Genomic DNA, 22,459 nt, shown 5'->3' with positions numbered 1-22,459 from the left:
ACTGGAAGTGCTAGAGCAGTGCTGTCAAACTTGAACAGAAACGGATCTGAGAAAACCACAACTGAATGCTATCTATGTCGTATTTTTTACTTGATTATTATTTTTCTTTATTTTGTTAACCATTTCCCAATTACATTTGAATCTGGTTTAGCCACTCCCGGGAGTTCAGTGCAGCACTTGCCTTATGGCCTATGAATCTGACACCTCTGCCCCACAGTAAAGGCCACTTGTCCAGCCTCAGGTACGTGATGGTTCCCCCTGGATTTTGAACATTCCAAAGTGAAATGCTCACCTTCTTCAACCACAGTGCCTGGCTATGTACACAGCACTGTTCTAGGTTGGCAAACTTCGTTTTGTGGCTCTCACTGACCCCCAAATGACGCTCTCCAAATATATACATAGACGCATGTGTACATGACTATAATGACGTTTAGGGAACAAATCTCATGGTCTTTCAGAGGAAGCAAATTTCTCCTGGTCATGGTTTTCCTATCTGCTACCAGAATCAGTGATTGGCAGTTAGCAAACACCTGATGGTCCATTATTGAAGTGTTTTGTGGAAACCACAATAACAGTTTGCTACAAATCCAGGCACCACAATAAGCAAAGTTCAACTCTTAAAAACCCCCTGTGGAGCCACATTAGAAACTTGAGGCCAAGTAGGCCCGTGAATGTCTCACTAGGGTTCTTGAAGCCCTGCTCTGGCCATCTGCTTTTAATTGCTGACAGTTCATCTGTGTGTTGCCTATATAAAGAGGAATGTTTTGAGTTATCCACTTAGTGTAGAACTAATGTCCCGATAGAGATTTTCTTTTAATTCTAACACTAGCAATTAGGAATCATCTGCTGTCTGCCCATGGTGTGGGGGGGTCTTCTGTGGCTATCTCTCCTCACGTGGTTTAGATTCATGTGGCTGAAAAATGACTTGGGGCCATTCTCTTTGGAAATGGCTTTCCAAATCCAGATAAAGGTTTGTAAATTCCTTAGCTTCTCATCTTCCTTCAAACTGCTTGCCCAGGCAAATATATTGGCACATCCCTGGAAAACCCACTTAGGAAACCAATGCGAGAGAAGAGAAATCCTTTGTTAGGAACACAGCATGCCTCTCTCTACCTTTTCTTTCTTTCTTTTTGTCTTTCAAAGGAAAATGTCACAAGAAATCCTGATGATTCATTCCCTCTTTATCAACTGTTGCTACATATAAGAAATGAGGGTGAGCGGGTCTGACACTCTCCTGCCAGGCAAGCCCCTTCACATCACTGACAGTGAATACTTCCTCCCTGAATGGCCATGTGTATACCCTAAATGGCAAAAATGCATGAATGAATGAATGAGGGGCTGACTCCTAATAATCTTCAGTCCCAGTAAAGCCAAATGTTTGTAGATGAGATCTGAGAGTGTGCTCCCCGCCTGTGGCTACATACAGCCCCTTCTGTTAACCATGTCTACACCTATGAGCTCCCTGTGACTTCAGCTGCTCTGTAGGGGAAAGTATAGAATGGCAATCAATAACTCTTCATGCCTCCATGTTGGGCTTCCACTTGTCTGGTATAAAATGATATGGGATTCTCCCTGCCATCTTAGTAACCAGTCACGAGAAGCCATGGTTTTAACATAAAGGCATGTTAGAAAGAAATGTTACATTCCTTGTCGATGGGAAAATACACAGTATCATTGGCTTCATCTGGGCAGTGGACACAAGTGGAGAGAGGATTCAACATAACTCCATTTGTTTGGTTTCCAACTGCCGTATAACAGAACTTTTCTATGGCATTAGCGTTAAGTAGGAGAACCAGGAGGGAAACGCCACTGAATTTGATTTGGAGCATTTTTGTTTTCACACTAGGCTATGAACTGACAGAGTATGGATGTCTGAACTCAGTATTTGTACCAGTGAAATGAAAGAATGAATAATCATCATGATCTAGAATTGTTATAGCCCCATGATGTCTGGGGAAAAAGGTGTCAGTAGATAGATTAGCTCCCTTTTGGAATTCCTCTGTTTGAGGTCAACACATCTGGAACCACTGATATTGTCAGAAACCCTTCCACTTCTCCCTAGAACTAACCATCTAGAATCATAGATGGTCAGTGTGTTGCTTAGGGTCACACAGCTCATGTCATCAATGGGACTGGAACTCAGGTCTTCCTGACTTCAGGACCCATTGATTCTCTGATTCTTTGATTCACCCCATTGTACATTGTATATGGTTGCTTTAGAGTTTGTCTTTTCAGGTCACAAATCCCTTTCTGCTGTGGCTGACCTGAGCAGCTAGAATGTTTCAGGGAGATGCTGTGGTAGATCCAAGTAAGGTTAAGAGCTTGTCCTTCTCTTCCAAGTCCAGCAGAAGAGAGAAATGTGGACAGAAGTAACTATAATACAAGGTGGGACGTGACAAAGCAAGGAGAAACAAAATGCTCTAGGGGCTTCAGAGGAGGGAGGCATCATCTCTGGCTTTCACAGCCGAGAGGATAACCCAACCTCTTTGTTTCTGAAAAAATGAATGAGGCCTGAGTTTCTTTTTCTTTTTTTTTTTTTTTTTTTTTTTTTTGCGGGACAATGGGGGTTAAGTGACTTGCCCAGGGTCACACAGCTAGTAAGTGTCAAGTGTCTGAGGCTCGATTTGAACTCAGGTACTCCTGACTCTAGGGCAGGCGCTTTATCCACTGTGCCACCTAGCCGCACCCCCCCCCCCCCGGCCCCGAGTTTCTTTATTCATGTGAATTCTTCCCTCCAGTTTCAGAGGGATTTCTTTTTGGTTGTACTAATGGCCAACTGTATCCCATTCCAGGCGTTTTCCTAAAGGCCTTTACTTTGCAACTTTGCTGGCAACATCTTCAAGTGCTGTTGTCTCTACTGCCTACAAGCATCCCCCCATATGTCATCAGACATGTACAGTTGCTTCTCTTACTTTTAAAAGCAGCCCAAACCAAACCCTGTCATGACAAGTGCCCTTGTAGCCTGCACATTTTTCTCCTTTGTTTCATATGGAATTTCACAAATGAGTAGTGTCTAACCATTACCTCTTTGCCTCCCGTTCTTATTTTGCCAATGAAATTGCTCCTTTAAAGATCAGGAGTCATTTCTTTCTTCCTTCCTTTCCTTCCCCTGCCTTACTTCCTGCTTTCTTCCTTCTCCCTGTTCATGCCATCTGACACTACCCTGTCTTGGTTCTCTAACTTCATTTCTAACAGTTCCTGTCTCTCCTCACTTTCTAACCGTGGGTGTTTGCCAAATTTCAGTTCTTTGATATTCTTGATGGACTTGGCCTCCAGGACCTATATAAGGAAAATCTCCCTGACTAGAAAGGTGGTAAAATGATGGAATTGCTGCTAAGGGATGCTGAAGTCCCTCTTTTTGGAGAGTCAAGCCCATCTGGCTAGAATGATTGAAATTCAGGCTTGCTTGGAGGCAAGGAGACTGCAATAATTGACCTACAGAGGTTATTTTTCATCTCATCATTCAAAAGCTTTAAGACATAAGTGAGTGGGCTTTCTTTATAAAGAAGTTGCTTTCTTAAAACAAAACAAAAGTGTTTGAAGGCCCTTTTAGCATTGGACTGACAGGCTCAAGTATGTATTTAAGCTCATTTTGGATTTAAAGAATGCTATTATTTCTTAAGAGCTACTTGTCTGACCCTGCTCAGTCTCTATTTGTGTGCAGAGAATAGGTTTCCCCGGGCTTTTCCATTTTTAATCTTCTGAACTCAAATGGGAATCTTTTCTCCACTCTATGTATCAATATCAGAGCAGACCCTAATTCAACCATTCTAATGTGATAACTTATTGCTCTTTTTTTTAAAGAAGGAAGCTTTTCCTTCATTATGAATATGGAAACGATGTTGAGGAAATTATGTCTGCACCTGTAGTAAGTATCTCGTCTGAGTATTTAGAGAAAGAGGATCAGTTATACTTGAGATAGGAAAGTGTGAAAAGCTACTGACAACAGGAGCTTGTATTTATAAGGGTACTTTAAAGTGTTTTCCACGTAATTTAATTTACTTTCACATCTGTGTGAGAGAGATGAAGGGCAGGTGGCATCATTTTTACTTGACTGTAGCAAACACTGATTAAACGCTTTGTGTGTGCCAGAAATTGGGGCCATGGAACCTGAAAATGAGCTTAACACCAGGCCTCAGGGAGCTCCCCCTTTGGTTTGCCATTAGCTGTGCCCTTCTCCTTTATCCTTCCTATCCATCCATTCTTATAGGGCACCTTGCCCTAATGCCCTTCTCTTCATTACCCCCTTCCCACTTTCTTCTCTCTTATTTTGTTCATGTTTTCTGAGACAACATTTTTTTCCTCTGAGGACACTTGAGCTGTATGTACTCCCTCCTCTTCTTATCTTTTCCTTGCACAGAATCTCCCATTATCTGTTTCCTTGTTCAGGATTCTGTTGGTTAGTTTCTATCTGTGGTTTATTTTTGTTTTTACTTGTGTTCCCCGTATGAATATTTTGATTGTATTACAGAACATGTTTAGCATTTTTGCTTTTTTACATTTGGGCACATAAAATTTTTTTTAAACACATATTTTAAATTTTAGTGTTGCTTCCCCTCCCCCTGAAATTCATGTGGTTTATACTATTTTGATCTCAGTCTTATGCCTTCAGCTCTCCATTTTTCTGCCCTGTTGCAAGCTTCTTGGATTTATTGAAATTATTCTGCTTACAGTTAATTTTCTCCTTTTTACTCTCTTCTCTCCCTGCCCAAATAAGAGTATTTGTTCGGAATACCATTTTTCCATCATTCCCTTCTTCTCCTTCTTTTCACTATTGCCTTTCTTTCCCTAGAACCCTCCTCAGGCGCTCTCTTTTCTTCCCTCTTTCTTTCTCTTTTCTCTCACTCAATTCCCTCCTTTTCTACTGATTTTTTCCTCATCTCCTAGAAACACGCCCAGGCTTATTGCATCCTGGTCCCTTCTAACTCCTAGAGTTATCTTCTAGAATCCTCTCAAATGCCCCTTCTTCAAATGCCTATGTCTTAGTGGCTCCACCTCTAGATTAAAACTTTGAGCTGATTTCATCTTTGACTCCTCATTTGTGCCTATGAATTGAAAAATCATCTCTCCGCAGAAAATTCCCAAGTTTCTCTATCCAGTCACATATTGTTGACTGCTTGCTCATATACATTATTCCTGGACGTCTGACAATCATCTCAAATTCAACATGTCCAAACCAGAACCATTATCTTGCCCCACTCCACAATTCTCTGCTTCTGTTGAGTGGGTCACATCATTCTCAGTCCATTTCCCAAGCTGGGAATCATCCTCAACTTTTTACTTTCCCATATTGTCCCCTCGGCCCCTGCTAAGACTCGTCCATTCTGGGTCCATAAGCTCTATCTGCCCTCTTCTCTTTCCTCATCCATCCAGCCCTTGGCTCCTATTGCCTGGTCTCCTTGCCTCCAGTCTCTCTCCTCTCCAATCCAGCTTCCACACAGTTGCCAACAAAATCTTTCTAGGGCGGTTCTTCCCTATGACCTCAAGGATAGCACTGAAAGACTTTCCCAGTCTGGCTCTGCTCTGTCTTTCTAGGCTGACTTGCTCCTTTGCAAGAACTCTAATTCTCAGCCAAACTGGCTACTCCTCTCCTCTTCCTATGTGAACAATCAATAAGCCTTTTATTGAGAGCTTCCAGCGACATGGCCCCTGCCCTCAAGAGTTTCCATTTTATTGGAAGGGCATAATAGGTTCACAGGCTCTAGACAGAAGAAAGACCCAGTCATTTGGGTGTTGTGGGGCACTAGGACCTAGGAGAAGTGCGCGCTTTTGAAGTGAGTGGCACCGGAACTGAGCCTTGCTTGGGAGCTAGGGATTCCAAGAGCCAAAAGTGAGGAGGGAAAGTATCCTGGGCCTCGAGGACAGCCTATGTGCAAAAGCATTGAGATGGGAGATGGAATGTCACATATGGGGCAAGTGGACCAATTTTGTTCATAGATGGAGAGAAATGTATGATCAGCTTGGAAAGCTAGGACAGGGCTTAAGGTGCAGAAGAGATAGTTTTGCATTTATCCTAGAGGTACTGGGGAGCCATGGAATCCTCTAGCTGTACATGGACACTGTCATTCCTGTGCTTTAGGAATAGTAATTTGGCAGCTGCGTAAAGGATGAAGAGGAAGGGAGGAGACTGGATGCAGAGAGACTAATTAGAGGAAGCTATTGTACTAGTCTAGGCCAGAGGAGATGGGGGCCAGAACTAGGCTGGTTGGAGACAAGTTGAGGAGACATGATTGACAAGACCTGGCAGCTAATGTCTTCCCTCAAGGTCCACTGCAGATGCCACCTCTTTGGTGAGGCCTTCCTTGTTAGTGTTTATTAATGCATAAGGAAGTACCTTGTGCATATTCAAAGTCTGAAGGGTCTATTGGGAAATTTTGATGTGGGGATGCCCTTAAGCCTACTTGCTGGTGACTTTGTAGATGAGTCCTCCAAACTGGCTGGCACACAGCCCACACAGTGTCAGAGGTGGAATCTGAACCCAGGGTCTGATGAATCATGCCATGTGCCTGGAATGAAGTAGGTACTTAACGAATGGGGTTTCTTGTTTTTAACTTAGTTGTTGTTACAAGTAATAAAGTCCAGAGATTTTAACTGAAATCCGTTAGTGCCATTAGCATATGGTCTCTCTGCGGTCTCTGAATTAGACTACGTGGCTTTCCAAGGGCTTCAGAGATTGTGTCCAACTTTGAAAATCTCCCTCTTAAAAGAATCCTTTCATAGAGGTAGAAAGGACCTTAAAAAGAACTAGTCCAGCTGCCTCCCAAGGCAAAGGAGGAAACTGAGGCACAAGGTGCTTAAATTGCTGGTCCATGAGCAACAGCTAGTCAGTGTTCTCTAGAAGTGGGACTGGAACCCAGGTTTCCTGATGCCCCCTCTAAGAATGAGGGCCCTTGAAATACTGATGCTCATCCAAGAAGGCCACACGAGTGATATGGTTTCACGGAGCCCCATATCATCATGACATGATATGATTTTATATTTGAGGTCAGGGTATTTTAGCATTAATATAAAAACTGTCATGATGGCTCAGATAATTGGTTGACTAAGTGCCTTTCCATTTTCACCACTATTCTGTCTTTAGTTTTATTAAACAGCACTTACCATATATCAATGAATATTTCATTGGTCTTTCATTACTGCGCAAATTATTGAAAAATTGTTGTATTGGCAGTTAGCTCTCCTTTAACTCCCTGAAATGGTGGTACTTGCCACTCAATTAGTGGCTCTTTTATGACCCTCATTTGGCTTAAAGATCAAAGGGACCCAGAATCTGGTATCAAATCAGCCTTCAACTCTTCAGTTCTGGCCTTTGCTGAAGCTTGGGCCTAGAGCTGTGGGATACATGGCAATCTCCCTTCATTAAAGAACTGACCTTCAATCCAGAGTTGTAAATGTAAAAGTATTTTTGGCCTAGAAAACCATTCCTTTTCATGAAGAAGCAAGGCATTTTTAGAAAATACTTACTTTCCACAGCTTCCCCATGGAGATGGTGTCTGGGCAGCCTTGGAAGAAGTCTGTTAAGAGAGAGAGAAAGTAAAAAAAAATGAGGAAATCTATTTTGTAATTTATTAATTCAGAAACAGATGGAAGTGTGATTTAAAGTACATTAATATTGATTACAGCATTCCTGGCTGCCTCCTGTTTCGTTAGCAGAAGCTGGAATGTATGTATGCAGCATGTCAGCACCCAATGCACGGTGCTTGATGAAAATAGCTGGTTAGGATAATTAGTGGGCCCCAATCAGGACCATGAAAGTCACTTGATGAAAGATATGAGCGACTAAAAGGCCCAGTGAAATCAGAATCACTTTTCTAAGAAGTGCTTAATGATCCTTATATGAAATTGAGTCTGCAAAACAGGTTCTTGGGAGTGTAAGAAGCTGCTCACCTTTAGTGGGAAGAAAAAACGATTCCCAGGTGGAAAGATGCCACCTGCAATGGGAGCAGGCCGCTTAAAGTGGGAGGGAGGAGACACTTTGAGATTCTGGAGGAGCAGGGGCATCTTTTCTGTGTCATTGGGCCACTTGGTTCACTTGAAAGTGAAACTGGTTTTCTACTTGCTGGTAGAACTGGGATGCCCTAAAGAACAGACTGTCTGTATAGTTGTGCACATGCATTCTTAGAGGAGAGAAGCAGTCTCATCCCGTTGGAGCTTAGTCAACTGTCATCTAGTTTGGGAAGCAAGTCCTTAGGGGAGGAGCTCACCAACCCTCCGCCCACCTCCTCCAGCCCCCAGCTCCACCCACTGTCACTGACCAGTGGCCACTGATAGGCAGGCAAGGCCAAGAGCCCTAGGAAGGGCAGCATCCCCCCAACCAGTGGCTCTGATTCCAGCCTGCCCCTCTCCCCCCCCCCCCATTTAAAATCCATGGAGGCAACTCTGGTGGAAATAGAACCTAGCAACTGCTTCTGAAAGGGCTAGAGCTCTCACCTCTTCAACAGCCATAGCTACTGAAAACCCAGAAAAAAACAGTCTGTACTGTCCAGGACCTTGGGACTGTCAAACAGTTGGACACCTGGAGCTTGTTGTTGTTCAGCTGTGTGTCTGACTCTTTGTGATCCCGTTTGGGGTTTTCTTGGCAGAGATACTAGAGTGATTTGCCATTTCCTTCTCTAGCTTATTTTATAGATGAGAGAACTGAAGTAAATGGGGTTAAGTGACTTTCCCAGGGTCACACAGCTACTAAATGTCTGAGGCTGGATTTGAATTCACAAAGAGGGGTCTTCCTGACTCTGGGCTCCTCTATCCACTGCAGTACAACCTAGCTGCCCTGACATCAGGATAACTGGCATTTATATGTCACTTTAAAATTGTCAAAGCTATCTCTCTCTCTCTCTCTCTCTCTCTCTCTCTCTCTCTCTCTCTCTCTATCTGTTTGATCCTCACAATAATTCTGTGAAGTACATGCTAGTATTTTTTCCATTTTATAAAACTGAGACAGGTAGAGCTTTAGTGACTTCCCTAAGGTCACACAACTAAGAAGTATCTGAGGTAAGATCTGACGATGGGTCTTGCCAACTCCCTGTCTGAGGCACTACCCACTTCTCCACCAGCTAATAGGGTTTTATTAATGGAAATGATTTTGCAGAAAATTCATTTCCATCTGAATTTCCATGCTACTGGAGCAGGAGTCCTTCTAATGGGCTTGTAGTTGAACCCTCCTTATATAGGTATCCATTCTCCTTATTATAGTGTGAACCCTTTGAGAGAAGGGTCCATCTTGCTTTTCACGTCCAGTAGTTAGCACAACGCTTTGCACATAGTATCAAGTTGGACAAAGGCATAAGAAATGTGATTTTTCAAATAACCTCGTTTTACTCTGTACATTATAACCAAGTAGCAGTCAATCCCTAAGGATGAGCCCAGCTCAGGCCCCAGATATTGCAGACAGATGGTAACTGTCTTCCCCCCAAAAGAGCCCTTTTCAGTAGCAGTTGCATTTCCATGAGAGGTGCTTCACACATATGAGTTAAGGTTTTGAATACTTTGGGCCCAACTCGTATGAGATTGAAGTCACTGTCCTACTTGGTAGTTCTAATTCTTCCAGTCACTGGAAGGAGGAAGACCAGGTACTGATTCCTCAGCTCCAGGTGCTAGCTTGAATTCCCTTCTCACTTTCCATAGGCCTCAAGAATTTTCTGTTGCTTTTCCTCAGTGAATACGGATCCCCTAGGTTTTGTCGTTGGGGAAGCCTATACAGACTTATCTAAAAGTTGTTCTCTCTCCTCAGAGCTTAAACCAGAAGGGATTCTGCTGAAGGAAAAAGCTACCTCTTCTTATCCATCTTTTCCGATATTGCTGGATTCTTTGGGTTTTGGTCCTTGGGTCCCTGTCCACTGCCCCCTCCCACCTCAGCATGTTGCCTTGGCCATTAGATATCCAATCCAAACAACCCCATCATAGCCTCAGATATCTCTGAAGAGTCTGATTTTCAGCTTCTTATAGTGAGATTTGGGGCTATGCAATAAGGTCTCTTAGCCATTCGTGCCATTTTTGTTATGAGACTTAAGATATTGTTTCTCCTAGAGTTGAGCTTCAAGCCAAGTCAGCAGCAGGCAAAATGATTAAGCACTTCTCATGGGCCAGGCAGGCCTAAGTACCCTAGCTGTTCTCCATGATGTTGCCGGTAAAACAAGTTTGGCCGAATACCTTTCCTGGGGAGTTGGGTGTAGCAGCAGGCACAGTTGTCTCTTCTAGCTTCCGCCAAACTCCCCTATGGAAGCTGAGGAGTGGGGGTGTCTCTGGAACCTCCTGGCCCTAGAGAAACAATATCATCTCTGGACCTGTACTTCAAGTACATACACAGTGGCAAAAGGAGCCAGGCTCCTGGCCCTCCCAACCACTTAGATCTGGTGGAACCACCCCAGTTGATACCATTCTCCTTCTTCTTCTCCTTCTCCTTCCGATGTGTTGTACACAATCCGCCAAATCACCTTGTTATTTTATAAACCATTTGGTTTAGCTTTGAAAGCCCCAACCCATCTTTTTAGCTTCAATAGACATTACTCCTCTTCCTGAACCCTGTAATCCAAGCAGAATGCTTTGCTCTTTGTTCCTCAAACACTATATATACACATATAAATGTAACACCCATACCCCACACCCCTCTTCCTAGCCACTTCCTATCTCCAAGCCTTTGCTGATCCCCCACCCTTCCTCTCCGACCCTCTGGACTGGTTCTCCTTATATCTGTCTACACAAACACATCTGTCTCTGTGGTCTCCCCGGCAGAACGGAAGTTCCCCACAGGCTCTCGTTCATTACATTTGTAGCCCCCGGCGCTTGGTACCAACTACCTCGTCACCCTGTAGCAGTGCTTGCCAAGGCCTAGTAAGCTGCCTCTGGGGAATTTGCATCATCAGTCTCCTGCCTCTACTCTCCAGTGCCCTCTCTTGGATTCCTCCTTAGAAGCTTCTGGGAGACAAGGAGGTGGCCGTTTCCTTTCTTGGTAGGGCCCAAATTGCTGCTCTAAGTGGTGTTGTTGAATGAACCTTTTGGTTTTAGGTTGAAGCCCAGAGACCCTCAGGTGACGGGACTTTTGGAAACCTGTCAGATTTTGTGTTTGAAGACTCCCCAGGGGGTTGTGTGGCCTACTGGGCAGACTACTGGCCTCTGATGAGGAGCCATGCCCCCACCACTTAATACTAGCTGGGAGAAAGCCTTGCTTTCCTTATTTGTGAAATGGATCCAGTAACACTTGTATCCCCTCCTTCATGGGATTTTGGGTGAGGATCCCAAGAGCTAATGGGGGAGAGAGGGCTTTGCTAGTATAAAGCATTCTACAAAGGTGCGCTGTAGTTAAACTGAGGGACCAAACTCTGGCTCCTACCCTGAGCTTTCAATAGCCTTTTGTGGGAAGGATTGATGATAAATCCTTGCCCTTTCTCTGCTAAGAGAGACAGTGGACCTTGTACCTGTTTAATGGTTATTGTCCCTATTCCCACACACTCACTGCTTTTCCCAAAGGGACTTCAGTGCAGAGAGGGACAGAAGGCATGCTCTGACTGTAAACATGACTTTCAAATATCACTGAAACTGCCAAAGGCCATTTTTGTCAATCAGGACAATATTGAGGTGACTGAACCGTTTTATTTTCTCTTCTGTGACCCAAATCAAATGTAAGCGTAGCACTGGGTCCCTAAGGAGGGGTGGGCAGGACCCTGCAGAAACGACAGAGGCAATGGCTTCCGCAGCCAGGGTAACCTTGCTGGCAAAAATCCTGTTCTTTCCAAATTGACATTGAATAACGTGCCTGTCAGCTCTCATTAGTCACTTCATTCAGCAGCTCTCTCCAAAAGATACAAAATAAGAATTACCTTAAAATATTCCATCAGAGATCTGGAATACTTCATGGCGTGGTCCCTCTTTAGTTTAAACATCCTCAAGTACAAGAGTGATAAGCATCGGTAGCTGTGGCAATTAGGGAAGAGTCATGTTACTGCCGGGGTTTGATGATACACTTTAACAAGCTATATACATATACACACACACACACACACACAAACATATATATATATATATACATATTATAGAATATCTAGTTTCTATATGAGAAATCTAAGAAAATAATGGGGAAAATGGAGGAGGGGAGGGAGAAGCATTAAAACCCCATCTTGCTAACAGTAGAAATGGGAAAGCTAAGAGCCCATCCATTAATTACCCTTTAATAGTGTAATAGAAAACAAGAAGAAAGGTATGGAATCAGCAGCTTATGGAATTCTGTACTTCTAAAGTCTTTTTTCCCCCAGGCTTCTAGTTGCTTCCTCCTGGTGTCCATGGGACTCACCATAAAATCGCAAGTCTTTTGTCCCATTCTGTGGCAGAAGAGCAGGTGAAATTCTTGAGCCTCAGGGCGTACCTTTGGAAACAAAGAAAACCAAATGTTAAGCACTCCTTGAGGGCAGCTGGGAGCTAGAGTCTGTAGACTCTTGGGTGCTGAAACATGAAGATAAGCACACAAGATGGAGGGAAGAGTAGTCAGAACAGTTTGCTAGGAGAGGGTTGATGTAATATCCTGAAACTAAATCAAGCACAGCTCTTTTCTGGGATAGCGGCAGAATGACCTTCTTAAAAACCTTGGGAACACGGGAATCCTCCCAAACTCTCTGGGAGCCAGGAGCTCCTCCATCAGGTTTCCCCTCTTGTGATGCTGATCATGGCCCAGCACAGGCCCCTTGCGGCTGTGCCCTCCCATAAGCTTACTGATGGCGTTCTGCAGATGGGAGGGGGGAGGCATGGCACCAATGGGGTTTGTGGGTTGTTCCCCATTCCCCGAGAAGCCCTCCATTTGTTTCTGGTAATGCCCTTCCTTCTCTGATGACATTCTTCCTATAATTCTGCATAGTTCTTTCTTTCTAATGCACTGCAGTCTGCTTGGATTCTCTAGTCAATATTTTTGCAGAGTCTTTTGTGGACATTCTCTCTTTTACATCCATGTATGCATGCTTCATACATACGACATCACATATTAGAAGCCCAAGTTCAAGTCCCTTTTTAAATGCCTGCTGACCCTGGGACCCTCGGCAGATCAGATGCCTTCTTTGTATCCCAGGCCTCTCTCTAAGGCAAGAAGTTGTGGAAGAGCAGCCAGGCTGGCTGTGGCAACTTCCTCTCCTAATGCAGAGTCCCTCCTCTGAGGAAGGCACTCGTCAGGCTGGCACCCTGAACTCCACCTCTCCACAAAACACCCATGTATACCTACACTTGTACTCATCTTTGTGAGATCCAATTCGATCTCAGACACTTCCTAGCTGAGTGACTGTGGGGAACTCACTGGACTGCTGTCTGTCTCAGTTTCCTCATCTGTAAAATGGGTATCATAATGATGCCTACCTCCCAGGGCTGTCATGAGGATCTGACGAGCACATAGTAGGTGCTCTATAAACATGAGCATTGCAGCTCCAGCTGGCTGGGTCTCTGAGATCACTTGTTACAGAGAAGTAAAGGAAAGCGATTGACTCCAGCTCACAGAGAGAATGTGGAGGGAAGTGAACCTATGACAACTGTATCTTGGGGGAACACTGGCGGTGCACTGCGCACGCGCTGATGGGCAGCTGCTAGGCCAAAAGGCAGGCGGGTAGTAATAAACCATATCTCTACTACCAGCACTATGGCTTTCATCTAACTAACCGCTCTGAATCGCTTCTGGAGTCTTTTCTATACAAAGCAAGCATTTCTAAAGGAGAGGGCAAATTCACCCCCAAGATCTGTGCCTCATTCACTTGGAGGGCTTCCTCCTCGTGGGTGCTGTTCTTGAAATTCCCTCCTCCTTCCTTATGAAACTGTTACTTTTTCCCCTTGGGGCGATGAAAGGGGGAGGCTGCCTCCTCCCCTCCCCGTCCCCCTCCCCCTCCCCCTCCCCCCTCCCCCTCTCCCTGTTCCCTTTTAACTAAGCACACTCCATTGGGGCATTGAGGCTCTTGAAAATCAATTCATCGCATAAAATCATTGTACTGAGCTTTAATGCAATTTCACAGGTACTTGTGCTAGAATAAGTAATAGGGTTCAGTGTTGCATAAGGAAGTTTAAAGGTATATGAAAGCTTTGATGAGTGCTCATTTACAAGGAGGTAATGGAGTGCAGGCAGGAGCTCAGTGCCATTGGAACCCTAACTTCCCTCACGTCCCCCCCCCCCCCAGTGGGATACTCTCTTGCTCTGTGACTGCTCTGGTCCTGGGGACCGCCCATTTTCAGATACAGGGACTTGATGCATGCGCCCCCCCCCAATGTAAAGCACAGTTTTATCATGCAATAAATCCCACTTCCTTTGGCAGCTGGAGCAGAGGCCTATCAAGGGCTCTGAAACATTTTAAGTGCCATCTAACTGTAAGGGGCTAGTGGCAATGAGGAATGAATTTTCCCTGGCGTTATTTTCCTAGTAAGGTCTAGAAAAAGCATATAGCTCGCAAAATAAACAGGTGGGGGAAGGCTTTACTAGAGTCTCAGTGCTCTTTCATGGAAATGGGACACACACCAAGGCAGTGGGAGATTTCTCGTTAATCCCCTTTTCTTTGGTGAAGTTGACCTGGCCCCTTAGTTTTATCTTGCTTAATTGAGACTGCTCTCCAATCATTAGTTACACTCTGTTTCCATCCTACATGCAGATACTTGCTGCCACTCTGTTAGCAGACGAGTGAGCATTATGAACTCAGAGACCATGGGGGTCTGATACAGGAAGGACTTTTCACGAGCTGGGGTGTCAAGGCCCATTTCTAAGTGAGTTGTTAGAGGTGCCACTGGAAAGGGTCCTTGGATTAGGAGGGAGGAGACCCGGACTGGAGTCCCAGTTCTCTCGTTTCCCAGATGATTTAAGCATGGGCAGTGCCGACTCCTCTCTGCACAAGGTGGGGGTCAGAAGGGACACTCTCTCAGGTCCCTTCTGGTTCTCAAAATAGGTGCTCTGCAAAGATCAGAGGGGATGCCTTTTCTTTTCTTTTTTCCCTTCTCTGTGTGCCTTAAATGACTTTTGTCTCCTGCACAACCTAGACCAATAGCCTGGAAAATTTCATTTTTTAAAAGTAAATGAAACCAGGAAACTTTGTAGTTTAATCTCTCCCCTCTCCTCTTCCCCCCTTTCACCTTCCTCTCCCTCAAATGCCAGTACAAATGGAAAAAATAAGTCTGTTCTCCATCTGTGACCTTAAATGCCAACTTGGAGCTCAGAACCATTTTTTATAATCAGGACAGAAAACAGGGTTTATAATGGAAATCCTGATAGCCCCACTTTAGGGTTTTGAATTATAAAACTACACCTTTTAAAAGACAAGTGTCGTTGCCAAACGGTGAAATGACTATACTTTATTTCCACCCACTACATTTCCATTTTAATTTTATGAATATTGCAAATTATAACACTCACATTATAACCTCTAAAGGGGCTAATTTATAAAAGCAGTGTCCATCAATTATAAATTTTCCATGACATTAATAAAATGGCAAGAACTAATTATGATGACTTCAGAAATGAAGATGCCTTGGACAAATCATTAATATGTTGAAATGATATTTTTTAAAACATAGCAGGTTCTAATTATGACTGAAATGAGATAATGAAAATGATCACAGTAAGGACATTAACCTGATGAGCTCCACGGTTTCAGAGTACATGGTGTATGGAGATTTAGCCTCCAATGGGTCCCGCTCCATTGCATTACCGCACTCGATGAAGGAGAGGGCTGCATCAGTATAATATACGGCTTTGCCAAACTTCTCTACCTGAAATAGACAAGTGGTTGTTCAGCTTTTTTCCTTCAAAAAGCGAGATCACGCAAAGAACGAGACACTTTTAAAAAGGTGTCCATTGCCCTCAAGGATAAATGGGCTGACTTTTGGAGGTGACTATATCACACAAAAGCTGAAAGAGATTTTTTTAAAAATTCAGTCCATCCACCCTTTCCGCTACTCCCCGGATGGGGGAGGGGAGAGAGGAGAGCAGAACAGAGCAAGAAGCAGGGTATATGCTGGACTGGAATTGTAGCCTAGAGTCCATTTTCCCCTTCGGCTTTGATTCACTGCTCATTGTGAGTGCCCTGCTACACAGGAGAGAAGTAACAGATTGGTGCCATTTGTCATGAAAATTGTGAAGTTGTGGTAGGGCTGTTGACAAAAATCTCATCCCTTTCATTGGATATGATGCCCTGCAAGAGCCTCCAAAAGCCCCAACTTCAGCATTCCAAAATCGTTTCTTTCAGGAGAATTTAATGGCAAAAAAGGGTTTATCCCTGATAATGGTCATCCTGAAACGGACTCAGGCATCCCAATGTCTTTTGATGTGTAATGAATATTGTATATGACATTTTCTAGGGAGGATTTGATAAGAGTATTTAACATTTTCGATTTCTGCTAGCTAGATGTGTGCACTTGCCACTAAGACGGTCTTTTATGTTAAACAACCAATATAATGCTCTTTGACAATTTCTCTGGATATCTCTTATCAAAATATTTTCTAGGCAACTGTAAGGGTTGGAGTTCTCCAAATGGCATAGTAGCTATCTGTAACAAAGGATTAAGTAACTACTGGAGACTGATTCGAGTTACAGATCCAGCTGAATGTGTGGGGACAATGGCTCTCTCTTCTTAAAATGAATGCATGTGCTTCAGCTTTTATGTACTGCGAAAAACCATAGCTTAATTTCTGTAAACTGTTGGGTAAATATTTATTTGCATGAAATTCAGCCTTTCAATCAAAGCTATTCTCGGAAAACCTGTGCATCCATGTGAGAGAGATTTCTATGTTATTGTTCTTGGTGGGTTTTTTCCTTTTCCCTCTCATCTCAAAAGGTAAATGCCTCTTAAGTCATTATCTCCCAGCCTCATGTCAGGCCATCCTTTGGGGTCTCTTATCCCCCAGTTGTGCACCTCTTTTCCCTGGAGCTGGCCAGTGCTCCTGCAGTTGCTACGGTGGCAGACAGACCCAGCCTTAGAAGGGTAAAGGCTAGCGATGCCTGGTCTTGATTTCTAAGTCTCGCTTATTTGAACTTTTGGGGAAATATGACTTCCCATAATCTCAGGGCTCCAGCTTGGCTGGGTCACAGCTGCTCACGTAAAGGAGATTTCATTTACTCGCTTGTTGGGGTTCTAGCTGGGCATGGAAGACCGGAGTCGTCCCTCACTTGTGCTAGCAATCCGACGACTTCTAAAGAGAACCCACCACATGCCTTTTAGTTCTGACTCAATGCTTGCCCATGTCCCATGCCTGGCCCTCCCAGCATCTTGAACAGAGCTGGCAATTTTGCATGTCTCCTCCTGTCAGTTCAGAGGCTCATGGACCAATTATTTCAGAGGAGATTCAGAGCAGCGGGATGTTAGTCCCAGACAGCAGCTGTATGACTTTATTTGACCAAAAGAGGAACAAAAATGACAGCTCGGGAGGCACATGCTGCTGGCTGGTTCTTGGGAATCAGTGGTTGGTTGCCAAGAACTCGTACGTGGCACAGCAATGGCTTGGTGCCCCATTAAGAGCTCTCTCAGGGTCAAGCTTCCTGTGGCAGAGAAGTTCTCCCTCTAAACCCTGCCCTGCTGTGTAGTGCCTTCTCGGGTTATTTCTGCTTGAACACCTCTCCTAATGGTGTCAGGCTCAGTCAAAGGTGAGGAAACAGAGCGCCACATGCCACTCTTAAAGAGACTCCAGAACAGAGGACAGAGGGCATGGCATTCCTCTTTGGTGCACTTGGCTGAATGGTAGCACAGGGCAACAGGTTCATGTTGAAATGAAGAGGGTCTCCCCTGAAGGGCTCATGTGTGGGTGGGGGGCCTCCTGGAGCTGTTGGTGTTACCTTAGTACACGTTCTTAGCCTGAACTCACCGTGGGACACCTACAAAAAGGCATCTCAGGAAATCGCGCTAGCTTGATGCCGATCAGAGCTTCTTGCTCCAATCTGCCAGTTTTGTGTGTGAGGGAAAGGGGCTGGTTTTCCTAAGGTCAGCGGAGAGGCCAAACAGATGTTATGGTTCTCTTGTTGCTCTTCCCACTACATCTGAATGGGGCCAGGTGTGGCTTCAGAGGCCTCCTGCTATCTCCTTGGGGGGAAGTACAAAATTCTCTTCCTAAGCCTCCAGGACTTTTTGGAAACTGATTTTCAGTTGAAAAAACAAAGCAACAACAGAGACCATTGGACAGGAGGAAGGAAGCAATTTGTGTATCCATCCCAAGTGGAGGATGTCAGGGCATGCCAAGCCTCCACAGGTTAGGAATGAGTCCACTGGGGAAGCGGCAGCCACCTTGCTCCTTTCTCAGCAGAGGCACTGCCAGGCAAAGGGAGCTTGGGGCAGGCTGCTGGAAATGTTGGTGGCGGGGCCGGTCCCCAGTGGGTTCTCTTCAGAAGCATACATTGTTCAGGGAAAAAGCAGAAAAAAAATCTCTGGGAACCTACCAGTGCATCAGCTTTGTGCTTCAGCTTCTTGGCCTCCTGCATGTAATAGTCGGCATTGTGAGGCCTAGACAAACACAATTCATTCTTTCAGCAGGCTTTGTCATCATTTGATTAAAAGACTGACTAGCCCAAATATTTCTGCTATGAATCCCCGTATAGTGCCCAGCAAAATGCAGACAAACACACCTATTTCCATTATGACCTACCTAGAAAGAAATGGGCAAAATGGCTACTAGATTGAAGAATGGCCCATTTGAACAAATTCTGCCCTCCCCCTTCCCGTCCTGAGTAGATGAAATAGATCAGAAATTCCTATTGGTCCCCCAGCAGACATCTCCACTGGAGGAAGCAAGCACAAAAGTGGGACAAAGCAAGCTAGAATTAAAGCTCCTTCATTGGAAACATAGAAATAGGAGCAGCACCATCAGAGTAGAGCATGTGGGGGAAATGACCAGGGTTGTCTGGGCCTCTGCCTGAGCCTGTCCTAAGGGCCTCGTTCTGATCAACAATTTTCCTTGATTTGATTTGCACACAGAGAAAAGGATGTGCCCTAAGCCAGGCAGGAGGCATTTGGAATGTCTCTGACAACATACATGTCATCAAAATGAATCCGAGGTCTTCTGGACTCAGAGCTCCCATTGGCCAGGGATGACATTGAAGACCAAGTAGCCATCTCCAGTTGGTTACTATCCAGAAGCCCAATGCTGGGCCCCCGATTGTAGGTATCTTCACCCTGTAAAAAATAACTTGTATTAATTCAGGTTTTCAGCAAAATCCCTCACCACAAATGCTTCGACCAAACAGAAGTGACATGTCAAAGTTAAAATGAAGACAGCTTTGGGTTTGGGGTTCTTTTGCCTCATGGATCACTGGGTCTGTTTCTCCTATAACACTCAACTCTCAACCAATAAGCTTCTGTAATTACATACCTCTGGCATCTCAGGAGTAGCCATTCCCAAAGGTTTAAAGTTAGCAGGGAGTCATTCAACAAATTGGTGAATGAAAAGGTGGCAGGATGAGAGAGCTTAGCATTGGGAATCCTTTCCCAAGCTCCTTGTAAAACACCCTCAATTTTGTAGCATTGTAAAGACCTTTAAACACCATATTTACCATCAGTTCATGAGCTGCCTCTGTGGATGAGCCTAACCTCTGCTGGCCTTCCTAGTGGCTATCTGCCTAGGGGACTCATACATGCACCCTATTTGCTCCTGAGGTGGACTGATATTTTCTTTTTTCTCAGCCTGGACCAGTGAGAGTCAGATAGCAGAGAAGAGACTGAGAAAGGAGTCAGGCAAAGAAAGACAAGCTCACTTGCCCATCAGTGTCCAGGTGGCCATTGGCTGAAAAGATTCAGGGACTAGTGAGACTCTAGTGCTTAGCCAAGGGTCATGCAGGGAGTAGGCACTTTAAAAAGAAAATGCCCAATGTGTGTCTTCAATGGAATGTGACAACCACAGATACCACCATGATTTTGTGTTGAATTCCAAAAGGCACACGCATTTTCTGGGGTCGAGAAGATGGTAGAGCCACTGTATTCTGTTCTGGCCCCTACAGTTTCAGAGTGGCATTGATAAAGGGAGAGTGTACAGGGGAGGGCCGTGAGTCTTTGTCATCAGAGGATGGCTTGGAGGAACTGGAACATTTTATAGCCCGAAGAAGAAAAGGTTCCGGGTGAAAGATGCAACAGCCAAATCACTTGTTCTCTGCGAAGTGAGAAGGGTTGGTCTGGGCAGTGGCCAGTCTTCCCTATCATTGGGCAGCGGTTGGTAAAGGCTGATGGATGGCTAGTTGTTGGGCATGTTGTAGAGGGAATTCTTTTCTGGGTATGGATCAGCCCAAATGGCTGCTGGAGGTCCCTCTCGTAACTCTGTTTTGTTTTTGTAGTTTTTTCTTGTGGGGTTTTGTGGGGTTTTTTTGTTTTCTTTTGTTTGGGATTTTTTTTGCAGGGCAATGAGGGTTAAGTGACTTGTCCAGTGTCACACAGCTAGTAAGTGTCAAGTGTCTGAGTCTGGATTTGAACTCAGGTCCTCCTGAATCCAGGGCCAGTGCTTTATCCACTGTGCCACCTAGCTGCCCCCCTCTTGTAACTCTGAAATTCTGTGATGTTGTCTGTGGAATTTGAGACTAATATGGATGAGGTCAATGTAGCGGGTAGCAGTACCTTCTTATTTGGGTCTCATCGCTTTTTTTTTTCCATCGCTTTTTAAGTGGATAAAAAGTGACAGTGCAGCCCTAGACTAAAGGAGGCCTCAAATCTCTCCTGCCCATGTGGAGGGGGCCAGCAGGCCCCAGAGCTCATGGATTATCATATTTGTGTTCTCATTTTGATGCAAAGTGAAAAAGTGAAAAAAATTGGGCAGGCACCATTACCTCCATTGGACAGATATGGAAACAGAAAACTGGAAAGAGTTCAATGACTTGCCCAAAGTCACATCAAATTTGTAACAGGCCAGAACAGAGCCCACATCTCTTGCCTCTGTTTAGTGAAAAACAAACAAATTATACCCACACTGCCTTACAGACGTCAAGCTTGGGTGCCTGGGAGAATTGTGGCACTATGAACAGAAATGGGATTCTTGTAGAATTGACATTATAAACATTAGCATGAAAAGTTTTATGGCTATTATATTAAAAAAGCTTTTATTAAGCACCTAATTAGCCTTGACAATAGACTCTTGCAGAGTAAAAAACAGAATTCCATAGATATATACTATGTGACTTTAGAAGGGCTTATCAAAGATAACCATAGAGGCAGTTTGTGATGTTAATTATAGTCATTGTACCAGACTGGGTGAATAGTAAGTACTGTTTCTGTTTAGAGCAAGTGGGTTTGACACAGCTGTGTGACTGGACAGGTCTTTTGGTCTTTCTGAGCCTCAGTTTCCTCATCTATAATGTGAGGACAAAGACACTGGCACTGTTCACCTCCCAGGGTGATTGTGAAGAAAAACCTGAGTGAAATGCTAAGTCAAAATGGGGTATTCTTACCTAGTCAACATCTCTGATTAGGGCTGACATTATTTATGTATCAATTCAGTATGAAGCATTATCTCTTCATTCTATCACAATTGCTGCTGTGAGTAACTTCAGGCCCTGAAAGCTCTGGGGCCCAATGGCCTTTTCTGCAGTGGACAAGGTCCTTGGGGCCCAGGCTCACTCCACATTGGCCACATTACCAAGAGAGAGCTGGGGCCTCCTTTTGTCTAGCTCAGCACTGTTGTTGATTGACATGATCAGACCTTAATAAACATGACACCTGGAGGTATGCGTGCCTTTCATTGTTGGCTTTTAGTAGATGGAACTTAAAATTTTCTGTCCTCTTCAATGGTCTATAGTAGTCACTTAGTAGCAGTGATAAGTCAAACCAGTGGAGAAGCCCATGTGTGGCTCTGACAGCGACAGGTTTTAGCAGGAAACGCCTCAACCAGGTTTTGATTTAAGTCAAAATGAAAGCTTCAGAGCTGGAAGGGACCTCACACAACATCTAGTACAATACCTCCATTTTACAGAGGAGGAGTAAACTGAGGCCCAGAGTATAGAAGTGACTTAGCCAAGGTCACACAGATAAGTAAGCAGCAGAGCTAGGATCTGAACCCAACTCCTCTAATTCCAAACCCAAGGATAATTCTATTCAACCACAAAGTTGAGCTTCTGTTTTTTCAACCTCCTTCACCAGGGAGTGGCTGACAGGCGTGTGTTAGGTGAGGGACAAGCTGACCTGGGATGAGAAATGCATCCCAGAGAATCCATCAAATGGGGGCACCTTTCACATACTCCTTCCCTTCTTTCTCCCCACCCCTGCCTCTAAATTTGAATCAGATGAGCTTTAGCTTATTTGTTTAGCCTTTGATGGAAGTCAGAATGAATCACAGGCACTGTGGGTTCTGCCCCAAACCTCCCTACTGAACTAGTTCCCTTGTCTTCTGAAACCATCTTGATGGTCCTGCCTGGGGTGGGTCTCCTCATAGAGGGAGGCCTGGGATCCCTTCCCTCCCACAGTCAACTCATTTGTAAGATGGGGGTGGCCATACGTCAAAGGGTGATGAAGAGGAAAGTCTTTTGCTGTTGGGTTTGTACTTGAACTGGAG

At 44.5% G+C, this 22,459-nt stretch overlaps 1 protein-coding gene across 3 annotated transcripts in view; it reads right to left on the bottom strand.

The window, feature by feature from the left end:
* The window catches only part of AFF2 (AF4/FMR2 family member 2), a 538,237-nt gene that overhangs the window by 7,303 nt on the left and 508,475 nt on the right, over positions 1-22,459 (bottom strand). For all 3 annotated transcript variants that reach the window (XR_006353941.1, XM_043974303.1, XM_043974304.1), the window contains 6 exons: positions 18,965-19,104; positions 18,372-18,435; positions 15,578-15,714; positions 12,287-12,358; positions 11,817-11,910; positions 7,465-7,514 (listed from right to left, as the gene is read on the bottom strand). Coding sequence is in view for 2 of the 3 variants with exons in the window: in XM_043974303.1 (XP_043830238.1) it covers positions 7,465-7,514; positions 11,817-11,910; positions 12,287-12,358; positions 15,578-15,714; positions 18,372-18,435; positions 18,965-19,104 (557 nt within the window). In the remaining variant the exon portion in view is untranslated. The remainder of the gene's footprint in view (positions 1-7,464; positions 7,515-11,816; positions 11,911-12,286; positions 12,359-15,577; positions 15,715-18,371; positions 18,436-18,964; positions 19,105-22,459) is intronic.

The sequence above is a fragment of the Dromiciops gliroides genome, chromosome X (assembly GCF_019393635.1).
Source record: "Dromiciops gliroides isolate mDroGli1 chromosome X, mDroGli1.pri, whole genome shotgun sequence".
NCBI lineage: Eukaryota > Metazoa > Chordata > Mammalia > Microbiotheria > Microbiotheriidae > Dromiciops > Dromiciops gliroides.
This window is presented reverse-complemented; position numbering and strand designations above follow the sequence as displayed.